Genomic DNA, 12,982 nt, shown 5'->3' with positions numbered 1-12,982 from the left:
GCCTGGGTGAAGGGATCACGTGGAGAATACTCAAAGGCTACCCTGAAGACCAACAATCACCGCCTGACGTGGGACCTGTGACCTTTATTATCACTATAAGGCCATAGTTATTCTTTAAACCTCATCTCTCAACTAAATCACTGCTTCATTTAGCTTGCAGGCATTTTTACTATGCCGGGAGTTGCATCTCGGCCTCACACAGCACTTGAACTTTGTGGTGTCTCTTATGGATCATCTTTTTACCTTGAAAATTACTCAATATGTAACTAAAGACCTATTCATTAAAAAAAGCCATTTCTGGCTGGTCACAAATGTAGGATTATTGAGTCTGAGGAATTTGGTGATCTAGATTCTCTGGAGCATCTTGACTTGACTACTTGACCTAACTATCACAGGAGATTCAAATGTACAAAGAGAGTAGCTTGGCTATCTAGTTAGTGTGCAACAGAAGACTGAGGCCCAGAACAACAGTGGTAAATAGGAGTACCCAAGATGGATAGTTCACAAGGTCCCTCGGGCCGTACTAGTAAGTGACCATCAACAGGTGAAATAAGTCCAAGAAAATGTCAGTATTTTACTGCTACACTAATTATGGTTTGAATATTTGGCAATGTAACCAGCATTTGTCAACTGCAGTGTTTACCCAGTACAGTCTAACAAATCAGGACATTTTCTGTGATCGTTCGTGCAAAACTGTTTCCACAACTTCAGATAAACATCACTTGAGGAGGAGTCCTTTATCAATTTTAACCTATCGGTCACACCTTTCCTTCTGTGTTAATTTTCTGAAGGCCACAGCATTTAATAACCTTTTGAAATCTCACCTGAATTATGGGAATGTCATGTACTTCTCTTTCCTCTAAATTTCTCTGCCCTTAGTAACCATAATACCCCCACAACAGACAGGGGAAACGGATGATTGGGGAACTGAGGCTCTACCCAGGACTAAAGCTGTTTTATCCACACCTCTTAACGAGGAACCTAGCGACTCCCATAATTGAGGATCTGGGACATGTGGCTTGCACCAACCCGGATAAGATCAGGAAATGTCTTTGGAGAAGCTCTGGTGGCAGTGCCTCAGAGACCGCACAGCATGTTAATTCCCCATCAGGATCCCTTCTCAAATACATAATCAGCCTGAGGTCCTGCCAGGGCACATAACTTACAGAAATAAGCAGTGCTGGTCACTCGACGGCTCTGCCAAAAGATAAATGGAACTTCACTTGAGGTACAGGTATGTGAGAGATCTGATCAACAATTGTGCCATCTGTGTCCACGGTCATTCACCAAACGAAAGAATCAGCTTGAAGTCTGATTATTTCATTATCTTCCTTACTTTTCATGTATAGACACGGTGGACCTTAAACTGGCTTGCAAAGGAGAAAACAGATATTTTAAAGACTATTTTACTACTTCAGACCGTGACCACTCTTTAACAGTAAAGTCATGCTTGCTTAAATTGGGAATGTTAACCATGCTCCATAGTTGCTTCAGATGAGGTGGTTAAATATTTTTATATTAAGAAATGTTTAAACCAGAGAAATCTCCAATCTAAATTGGCATGTAGCCACTTTATAAACAAGGGTCATTTGTGTGATTCAGTTCTTCTGGTGATCTGCATCAGCAACAGATGCATGATTTTTCAGCAGAGGTGACATGGGGCCCCCACGATGGAGTACCTGCCATTTGTAGGCACCCCTGAAACAAGTGAAGCCTAAACAATCAATTGTAAAATGCAACCATCAACGTTTACTGACTTTGTACTCTTACAATGAACCTGTTCATGGATTAAAACATAAGCGCATTACAGGATAGACATTCTAAACAGCGTCTTGTTGTTTATAGGACAAAATGTTTACAGGTAAATCCACAGGTACACAACATGTTTAATCCCTACCTGAATCATTAGCCAGCTTCTGGGCTTTACTTTCTACGAACGACGACATCTCGTAAAATGTCTGACGCGCTTTAGCGCCTGCAAAGGTGTTGAAGTGTACGCTTTTGCAGTAAACAACTGTGTCAGATAGCTCTTTTGCCAGTTTTACTGTAGATTTCTAGAGAAAAAAACAAAACAATTTGAAACATTACAATATCAAACATAATGGTCTAGGATCATCATGAACACTGTATACACACATTTCAAAATTCTTTAGTGAATCCTATATGTAAATGTACACCTACTACCTAGTCTGCAATAGTAGATCCGTAGTTATGGCTGAACTGAACCTACATTCTTGATGATTACTAACTTCAAACACATTTGCAAAGGCTTATCTAAAGTATGTGTTTGTCCACTTACACATTCATTTTGAAAAGATTAGTCAGATTTGAGGGACTCCCAAAACGTTTAACTTGAAGAATTATGCTCAGGTGCCATATATGGCGGCAAGGAAGGGTTTGACACAACCTACATTACCTTTGTGTTTAGGTGTAACTGTTTATAGTTGTTTTTGAGCAATTCGAAGAGCACAAATTTGCTAAAGTGGTTTGAGGTGATTCATCTTAGTGATATGTGTAGTATTTCGTTTAAGAATCAGTTTGTGAATTGCATTTTCAAATATAAACTCAAACTTAACTGGCAGAGTGATGAGTGGATTACTCAGAGCATTTGATTGGTTGAAAGCGAATGAAAGTTTTTAAAGTGGCCTACATCAGGGCCCTTGTAGTGCTGAGATAATTCAAGAAACTGAGGGCCAGATGTACAACCAAGGAATTTGCAACTCGCAAATTGCGCCCCCAATATTGGTATGCACAACAGTGATTGCGATTCCCAATGGGGTCGCAAATTGCATGAGGCACTCGCCATTTGCAACCCCATAGGGAATGGCTGGCCCTCCCAGGTATGGTGGCCTGCTGGGCTCAGCAGACCTCTGGAACTGATTTTCAATAAAGCAGTTTTTTTAATGCAGGCCATTTACCTTAAAGGAAAATGAGATGCATTTAAAAAAAGAAAAATGAAAAGTTTTAGTTTCATTTTTAAGGGCAGGTAGTGGTCCCTAGGACAACTGCCTTCCCTTAAAAAATATTTTTAGAGCCAGTCATAAAAGGGGAAGTGGTCCCCTGGGGACCCCTTCCCTTTTGCAAGTGGTTTACCACCTTTCTGTGAAGAGTGGTAAACTGCAACTGTTTTGCGGTGGTCGCAAAACAGTCATACATGGCATTTGGGGTCGCTATTAGTAAGGGAACGCCCCTTCCTAATAGCGCATTGCAAAACACTATTTTGCGAGTCGCAAATTTCTGCGACTCGCAAAATAGGGTTTCTACATGGCCAAAAGGATTTTTGAATGCGCAAACGTGTCTAAGGCTAGTCTGCACCTGGTTCTTTACCAAGCTTTTGTGTCATTTAGGGAGTCAATAAGTGGGTATTTAATACTTCTGGAGACCAGAACAGGTTTACAGACCAAAAATGTATTTATTTGTGGACTTTGTGATGTGCATAGTACGAAATAATTGTCCCAAGGTGTGAGCAGCGTAGCTTCAGGAAAGGCAGAAGGAAAGATTTCAAACATTTTTTGAAAGCCCAGGAGGAGGGAAAAGTTCTTATGTGGTAGATTACCAAGAACATTGGTTCCACACTGAGTTAATCACTCGGAAGCAACAGTCATCTCTAAGGAGGAGCCTAGAGGTGAGGAGAAAAAAGATGAAGGCAGGAGAAGCAGGAGGGGCACTGCTGCTGCATATGCAAGAGGAAGCAAGACTGACTAGGCACTTGTAGATTAAGTATATGCTATTGAACTACATCCAGGCTTGAAGAAGCAACAACTGAAGGTTCTATAGGAAGGGGTTATTTGATTGTTTTTAAGACTACTGCCGGTCTTCTAAACAATGCAATGCATTTCTAAAGCTCACAGTTACCTAAAGGAGGCATCCAGGCACTAGCGGAACAGACTACTTACAGCGTCATAGAAGAGAACCATGGTTGGGAGAGGTTTATACAGGAATTAAAAAGAGGCATTTTAAAATCTTTTCTAAGTATCGTTTCAAAGGGGTGGCATCTCAAAGCAAGTGGAAGCGCATTCTACAACCTGGCTGCCAGACATGCAAATGTTCTACCTCTTCTTCTGGTCTTGTATAACCAAGGAATTCGAAACAATGTAAAAATGTTAGACCGCAAAGAACGCAACTGAGAAGTAAACTGGAAGGACGTTTGAGGTAGAGAGGCTTATTTTGATCGAATATCCTCAAGGCAATAGTCCTTCTACTCACTGGAAGCACGTCAAGCTGGCGTTACTAACTTAATACCCAGGCCATTGAGGGATTTTAAAGATCAGTTGGGCAGCAGCGTTCTGAATAGTTTGGAGATGCTGGATGAGAAAGGCTGGGAGCTTCAAGTACAAACTATTGGAGTCATCTAATTATGAAGTAATCAAAGCATGAACACTTGTTTTTCGATGTTCTACAGGATTGAGGTGCAGCATCCTTCTCAAGAACCTCAGACTCAAAAAAAAAAAAAGAGACAGAAAGTGCTTCAATCTGAGGCTCAAAGGTAAGCTCGGAAACAAATTTAACTCTGAGGTTTCTTACCACAGGGGAGGGGCCCATCTCCGATGGCCACCAGGGGTTAGAATCAGAGGTGGACTTAACACCCAGAGAAAGAATCTCATTCTTGTCTGAGTTAAGCTTTAAAAAGCTGGCATTCAACCAGTCCATAACAGATTTAAGGCACGTCTTACAGGAGCCCAAAGAAGAAGGTACTTTTCATGAAAGGCCATGAAGAGTTGAGTATTATCCGCATAGGATACAAGTCTCGCTCCCCAGGACTCAACAATTTTAACCAAAGGTGAAAGGGAAATATTAAAAAGGAAGAGCTGAGAACTGACTCAACCCTGTGGGACTCCGCAATCCAGGAGCTTAGTTAGCTGCAGAGGTGAAAGGAGGAAGGAAAACAGCCGGAGTCCCAGATGATTTGTATACTATTCAGTCGGTATTCAAGGGTGAAGAGCTGACCAGGGTGTCAGCCACACCAATGTGCAGACCTTTGAATAGGAGGGTGGCAGTTGAGCTTCTGCAACACAAATAAACTATTGTTGATTATAGAATCAACAAATGAAGTCATGCTTAAGTCAGCATTCTGAGGGACAACAATAATGTTTTGACAATTTAGAAAATGTTGTGAGGTGTTCAAAAAAGAAGGCAGGGCTAGGTACTGTTTTGGAAAGAACAGCACATGATTATGGCCAAGAAATAGCACTTCAATTTTAGAGCCGTTAAGGTTTATTCTGCTGTAATACAGTTTTTTTCCGTAGACATGGCGGATTTCAGTAAGGGAGTTCTGGACACCTGCAGCACAGAGGTGGTTTTGAGGGTGCATACGAGTGAAATAAGGCGCTCTACACCAAGAGCACTGTTGAGAGGAACAGCACGAAAATGTGAAATAGAGAACTGTAGAGGGTGCCACTTTGAGAAACACTACAAGGCAAACTCACTGATTCAGAGAAGCACCAGCCAAATGAAGTAGATTCAGAGAAGTATCAGCCAATTGTGGCACAGAGTCAAAGAAGCCAGACGTTTGTGGCACAGAGAAACCACCCAAATATGGCACATTGGAGAAGAATGGCTTGAACCAGTAAAGACAACATGCATCTCTACCTGCTGCAGTAAAGCAATCCAAAAATATAGATACTATGAATAACAATATTAAACGTCACTTACAGCTCTAAGCGGATAAACACAAAAAGAGGTTCTATATCTGATCGTGCAAGGAATCCATTACTACCAGCAACAAGTGTGCACATGGGCTGAGCGCGTGGAACGAACAGAGGAGGTGAGAAAAAAGGTTCTTTAAGGGAATGGTTCAATAATACTGCCTGACATTCAAAAATACGACAACATGCTTATTTAACATTTAGGGGTGTCAAATAAAAACACGAGAGGGTGTACTACAAAGAATGCAGAACAGTGTAACACAACTCCACAAATTCCGTGAACATATAAACACAAATGAGTTTACATCAGGAAAACTAAAAGCAACTGAAGTAATCCAGTTTTAGTTAAGGCCACATATGGAAACCACATCACAAAAAGTCATGCAAAAACAGTATGCTGCTTAGGTGCATTATGATGGAAGTATATATATATATTCTGAATATTTACATGTTGGCTCATTTAGTGGCACAAAAATAAATGGGTTCAAAATAGATAGTTCAAGGTAGTCATGTCCAACCTGTGAAGTTTTCTATTGCTCACAGAAATTACCCCATTTTCGTCTATTATGGATTCAGTTCATTGGATGGCCTACTCTCACTCTTACTTCTTTCTTAATTGCTAATTAGTCCAGTGCATTTAGATAATGAAAGCATTAGGGTACTGGATCAACCACTGGGGGCTCTTCCTTGCATCCTCCCATCTGTAAATGAAGATGACATGACCTCTCTAACCCCAGGTTTCAAGACACAAACTGCATATAATTGGAAGCACAGAAGCTCTAACTCACTTATACTTGCTTCAACATTAGAAGCTGTTCTGAACTTTAAAGGTCTTTCTTTGAAGAATTCTGATTTTATTAGTCTTACCATGCTCTTAAGCTAGCTATTTAAGAGCATCATGTATCAATAAAGGAAGGCACTTAGCAATGTAAGTCTTGCTAAATGGTATCCGGGTTCTCCAGGTTGAACAGTTACAAGCCATTCATTGTCACCGTAGTATTCAATCTCTTCTAATTCCAGAAGTACAAGCAATTCAATGCATCAACAAAAGAGCAAAAAAGAGACATGACGTAATCACCGATAGGCGCTATGGACAATTTGTTTAACACAAAATAATTTCAAGAGAAATTGATTAAAAATGTACTGATTATTATTTTTGAGTGGTTGGTTAATGTTAGGACGGATTTGTATTTTTCCATGACTTTTTTTTTATGAGAATCAAGTGATTTTATCCCACTGATATAGAATGAGTTTATAGTTAATGTAAACCGAAATATCCTTATGTTTAAAATTTAACTAAGCGGTCCTGCCTCACTACTATCTTTTTCATGATCGTTGAGGTGGATGAAGGCACTATAGTGGGTCTAGACACGTTCTGATAGCACAAGACACTGCTGCCTTTTAACCTGTACAGTTTATCAGTCTTTTATCTGCACATAAGCCTTAGTTGAAGCATCACTTGGGGGACCATACTAGGGAAACATTAAAATAGTGCAACGAAAGTAGGGCAAATCCATTGGCAACATGTATGCTGCTCATATAATGGGAAACAAAGGACCCCATATTTGCACAAGGGCAGACATGGGACAAACTGAATAATCGACATTATTTGTGCTGTGCTTGTATAATAGGAAGTGTAGAGTATCTATTTCTACAGGTCTGTGCAGTAAAAGATCAGACTGTGTTGGATGCAAACTCAATTTGGTCATTTGTGGTATTGTAAGGTATGGATTGTGGTCTTTGTGAAAGAATTATGATACACAAAATAATTTATAAGCAACAATGTTTGTAATTTATTTTCAAAAATGGTTCCATATCCAGTTTCACATTTTTACCCTGATTCAAAAAAACTCTCTGTAACAGGCAGTGGTGCAAACTTGGTTGCTCTCTTACCTGTCAACCAAGCAGCAAGACAAGGCAATAAGGGCTTTGCTATGCATTTGTACCAGTGCAAAGTTTTGGTACAATAACCCAAGTTTGAAAAATGGCTTTCAGGCGACACTGCCCGCTATGACTGTGTGTCACTATTACACTAGTGTGCAACCCAGTTCAGACTGTATAGTCGTCTCCCTGTGGTCCGCATAGTGGTTAAACATGGCATCTCGCACCAACCACCTTACCATACCAGTCTATTTATCTCCCTCTTTCAGGTCAGTTTTCATCAATGGCTTCAGCTTTTGTCACAGTTGTCCTATGTTTCTCTCCCTCCTTTTCTGCCTTGCTCTATTATTCAGGGACAAAGTCTGATCATGATAAATAAGTTCTAGTCCCCGCCACCTGCAATCACAAACTAAGCACTGAGTCCGAAACCCCTCACTGATGCACTTACATCGTTTTTATTTGCCACTTTATGCTTCACAGATTCATCCTCCATTTCTGCTGCTTCGTCTTCGTCAGACACATCTGCCGCTTCCGCGCTGCTGGGGCCGTTGTGCATGGAGCTGTCTGACAGCCTGTTCAGCTTCTTTCCTTTCACAAGGATCTTCCCCTTCAGTTGCTGGGTTCACACAAAAGACAAGACAAAATGTCGAAATTAGGAATTTGGTCAAGAGTTTCCATGAACACTTGTGTTGTATTTGCCCAGCTACACTGTCGATGATCCAAGGGGTGGGAAGGCAGTCGGATGGTCAAAGTGCAAGTTTTTTTTTGTATGCTACCATTGCTCAAGGGATTTTCTGTGAAAATATCATATATATATATATCCACACACACTGCTCAAAAGCTGCTCCAAAGCGTCTCTTCAAGCAAGCAGGCACGGACCCATTTCTTGGTGCTGAATCACAAGTTTTATTTGTTGGCCATTATATATATATATTTATTTATAAATCATTTATGGGTCAGGATGGCCCTTATTTATAATAAAAACCCAATAAAATTTGTTGTGGAAAAAAATAAAGACGGGACAAAAGCAGCAGCGATTAAAACTTATCTCCAAGTATGAAACTATGGGGCACATGCATCAAGCTATTTACCGGTTGCAAACGGGCTGATTCGAAGAATCGGCCCCTTTGCGCCTGGTAAATAGCCTTTTGGGATGCATCAACCCCAAGGCATTTGCAAAAGAGGTAATCGCAATTTTTGCAATTACCTATTTGCAAATGCAGTTAGGGAATCACAATTTACAATTCCCTAAATGGAATGCAAGAAGCATTCTCAGAATGCGACTTTGCATTAAGGAATCGCAAATTACCATCAACTTCAAGTTGATGGTAATTTGCAATTCCTTAGAAAAATGCAATTTTGTGCATTTTTCAGTGCCATGTGGCGCATAGACATGCCCTTAGGGCATGTGTGTGCACCACATGTGCACAGATACTATTTTTGGGGCTGCATCAGGGTGGCCTTTTGGCACCCTTGAAATACATTCGCAATTTGCGATTATCTATATGGTAATCGCAAATTGCGAATGCTTTCCCATTCATTCCTATGGGCCTCTAGGCTCATAGGAAGGAATGGGAAAGAATTCCCCAATAGCGAATGGTAATTTGCGATTCGCTAATAGGGAATGTGTAGGAATCGCTTTTTTTCAGCGAAACCTACATGCATAAGGAATTGGGATTCCCTAATAATCGCTAGTAAGGAATTACAATTCGGAAACATTGTTTTAGACCAGAGTTCTTCAATCTGTGGGCGCGCCCCCCTGGGGGGGCTCGACACCGTCTCAGGGGGGGCGCGCACTCCACCCATAAATCTCACCTTTGTCTCACAAGCAGGCTGAGACGCACCTAGAGTCAAATTTCGGGAGGGGCGTTTTTTTTTTTTATTCTTCAAGCAAACGGCAGAGTGGGGCTTCAGGGGCCCTAAGAAGGGGTGAAAACCATCAAAGCCTCATTAACATGTAAATGGTCTTTTAATGACCTGTGAAATACTCTAGTGCAGCTGTGCGGGGAAACTGTCTCAGCCCGGACTGACACACAGGGTTGTCAGCTCGGAATCTCGGACTCTGAATTTTCATAAGGGAAGGCAATGGGCTATTGTCCTACTTTCAGTGCTAGGGGACATTCGTGGGGTACCAGCAATGACACAGCCATCATTGGTGCAGCAGGTGCAGTGATACCCCAATTATGGCTGTCTTTTACTACCCAGTTAGGCGGCAGGGTGCCCTGGTTTCTTGTTTGCATTGATGTCTATAGCAGCACCAGTGAGTTTTGGCTGCAGTAGCGTCCGAGATCTTCAAGTTTAGTAACAGTGTGGTTTTGGCCTGCAGTCATTGTGTCGGACTATGGGTAATGACAGAGGTGGTATCGGCCTGGGGGCCTGGAAATGGAATGCTTAGCTGGAGCCCTATCAGGTAGACCACTCCTCGCCCCAGCATCACATGTGCTAAAGGGTTATGTTTTGCAGACCTCAGAAGCCTGTTTGTAGAAGTAGGACATCCTGGGAGAATGCAAACTGCAAAAAACAACCTGTATGCACAGCAGCGTATATAAACCGCAGGACCATCTGCTTGGTCAACACAATAACACAGGTTTGGGTAAAAGGCTACTTACTGGCTTGAATATGTTGGCGCACACCAGCTGATTAAATGGGCCTTTCCTACCTTTGACTCCAGATTTACAATCACTGGGTACAACAAATGGGCCAGCACTTCCAGACTTCTCATCCTATCAGAAGACTAGCAGTCAGCGAGCATATTAAAAAGGTGCATCGGCTTCTCGCTGGAAATGCCTCAGTAAGCCCTATACTTGCAAAGAGCAATAAGGATTTTTACTCTACTCACGAAATTCTTTATATGTCTTGCTTGACAGCGTAGCTATCTATGAGATCTATTGTTAATAATTCTTTACAATATACATAATGTGGGCTGTGGCTCTGTCCAGAAGACTATTACTCTCTCACCTGATGAAACTGGCAGTTTGTTGTATCATTCACCTTGTATGGAGTGCTTGCATTGTAATACATGAGTGGCCATTTTACTTCTCAATAGTACACTTAATTAGCACACATTGAATTATTTAACTCATAAATGCATTGTATATAGAAAACGTATTTTTGTATTTTTCACTGTAGCAGTTTTTTTTTAACGTTGTACTCGGGAGTCAACTGCACTCCAGACTTTTGCCTTTGCTTGTTTTGAACCCGGGCTGACACACGGGGTCGGGGAAGGGCTGTTGCAATTTCAACCGAGCAAACCAAGTTAATTCCTACAGCTGAAAGGCTATGTATGGATAACGACACAGCACGGATCACAGCAAACTTATATCTCAGACATGCTCAACCTTCACATAACCTCAGCAGTGAAGGACACCCTTTAACCCTCGAAGCCTTGGGCATCTGGAAACACTTCTCTCAGCCACCCTCGGAAACTCTGGATTCTTGGAAGTTCTTAGCTCCCTGCCCACCTTATGCTCCCAACTCTAGGAGATACACACAGTGCGCAAAATACTACCCTGGACACTTAGACGTATAAAACAGCACACAAGAGCAAACACACCAAAGAAATACAACTGTCGATACACATTGCCCCGTAACAGGAGCAGAACAGTAACGAGCAAACAAAAGGGGTAATGCCAACAGGATCAGTCCCTCAGGAAGGACAGTGCGCATGCGCAGTACACCCTGAACACTGCACTATCCGCGGCCCAGAATTATTTTCCATGTCAGAGGGAAGCCCACACACATAGGTAAGCGTTCTTCCCCGCGCGCCACATGACACACCCGCACCTCGGATTCTCACCCGGATTTGAATGAGTCAGATATGTACAGGCAGTAACATACACGTCACATGTTACCGCACACATGACCCCACTGCTCTGTTTCCCCTATTACTGTTGCACAAGGCAGGCATGTACCAGAGGACTACAGCACGCTGACGCGGCACTGAGCCTTCTAGGCACCTTAAATTACAGATGTGTACATCTCAAGTTCTACAGTGCTACCTTTGTTGAAAAGGATAATAGGCTGAGTTGGCCCTGCCGTGATTCTGAGCTGTGATTAACACGTTATTCAGGGATTTCAACAACAGGAGTATATTTCACAGCAGCATCTATATGTATGGAGAGAGGAGAGAGGTGAGGGGGCCTCTCAAGGGATAGTGAGGAGATACCAAAGTGAAAGCACTCACACTGCACCTGTCTTTGTCTCACATCTGGTGCCTGAACCCCACGGGAGGCGGACTCGGTGAGGCGCAAACACAACTCAACACATGGAAAAGGTGTCTCTGTTAAATGGCAGGTTTAGGGGCCTTCAGCAAGGGAAATCTACAATTAAACCACATTTTGTGCTCAGTTAAATCTGTGGATTTTGCACAAACCACTGCATGCATTAGTGGTTCCAGCAAGTTCAGTTTAAGGAGCAACGGCACGGGCTCTGCTCACACACAGATGTGAATCATGAGTGGCACCGCTGGCAGCAGGACTAGCGTCCTTCATTCACACGGTACACTGGTTTGACAGTCTCCAGCAGTGGAAGCTTGCTGCACAGACCCACACCAGATACAGCAGCACTGCTTTCCTTATACTGGAAACGGTGACCGGCTTTCCTCACACACAGGGACAGGAGCAGTGTAAACATGCTCACAAGTACAGAGCAAGAACAGAAAGGGAGCCGTGCACTATAGCCTCATGAACTGAGAAAAGGCAAAGTACATGCATCAGCACTGCAAGCTTCCCCCACACAAACAGAGAAGGGATTCCTTAGTGTTGCGACAACAGTACATTTATTCCTCTTGCATGCAGTACAGTTAGGATACAGCTTGCGGCAGGACAAACTTCCTTCACACTCAGAGAACAGTACAAACTCTCCTCAAATACATATACATCGTGGAACATAGGGGCAGCAGTGCAAGCTTCCCCCATATGAAAGGAGTTGGGATTCCAGGGGTGTGGCAACAGCAGTACTAGTATCCTTCATGTATGCAGCGCAGATATGAAACAGACTGCAGCAGGTTAAGCTTCCTTCACACTGAGCGAACATTACAAGCTCTCCCCAAATATATGTACACCATGGAGCATTGGTTAGCAGTGCAAGCTTCCCCCACACGAACGGGAAAGGTGATATAGCGAGATGAGCGAGATGAGGTGCATTGTTGGTGAGTGGTAGTGAGGGAATTCATGGAGAAGGAGGAAACACATTGTTTTGGACATTTTTTGAAAGATATGGCCCGGGATATGCGGGTGGCGGTCGATTATGTAGTGTACCAGATTCCAGAAATTTCTGTCAGGTGGTGGGGGGGCCCGACATTTAAAAAAATTCAGCTGGGGGGGCTCAACCTTCAAAAGTTCGAAGACCTCTGTTTTAGACCGTATGTTGTCCATATTGCCTTAATTTGTCTTTTTGAGAAAACGAGCCACGTGGCGGCTGGAGTGCCTTGAAACTGGGGTTAGCGCACATCACAT

General features: G+C 42.5%; 1 protein-coding gene across 2 annotated transcripts in view; it reads right to left on the bottom strand.

Annotated features, from left to right (window-relative positions):
* Window positions 1–12,982, bottom strand: part of PLCD1 (phospholipase C delta 1) — a 300,096-nt gene that overhangs the window by 26,852 nt on the left and 260,262 nt on the right. For both annotated transcript variants that reach the window (XM_086940887.1, XM_086940886.1), the window contains exons 9-10: window positions 7,975–8,142; window positions 1,898–2,054 (exon numbers count right to left, since the gene is read on the bottom strand). In XM_086940887.1, coding sequence (XP_086797013.1) covers window positions 1,898–2,054; window positions 7,975–8,142 — 325 coding nt within the window. The remainder of the gene's footprint in view (window positions 1–1,897; window positions 2,055–7,974; window positions 8,143–12,982) is intronic.

This window comes from Lissotriton vulgaris, chromosome 10 (genome assembly GCF_964263255.1).
Source record: "Lissotriton vulgaris chromosome 10, aLisVul1.2, whole genome shotgun sequence".
Lineage (NCBI taxonomy): Eukaryota > Metazoa > Chordata > Amphibia > Caudata > Salamandridae > Lissotriton > Lissotriton vulgaris.
This window is presented reverse-complemented; position numbering and strand designations above follow the sequence as displayed.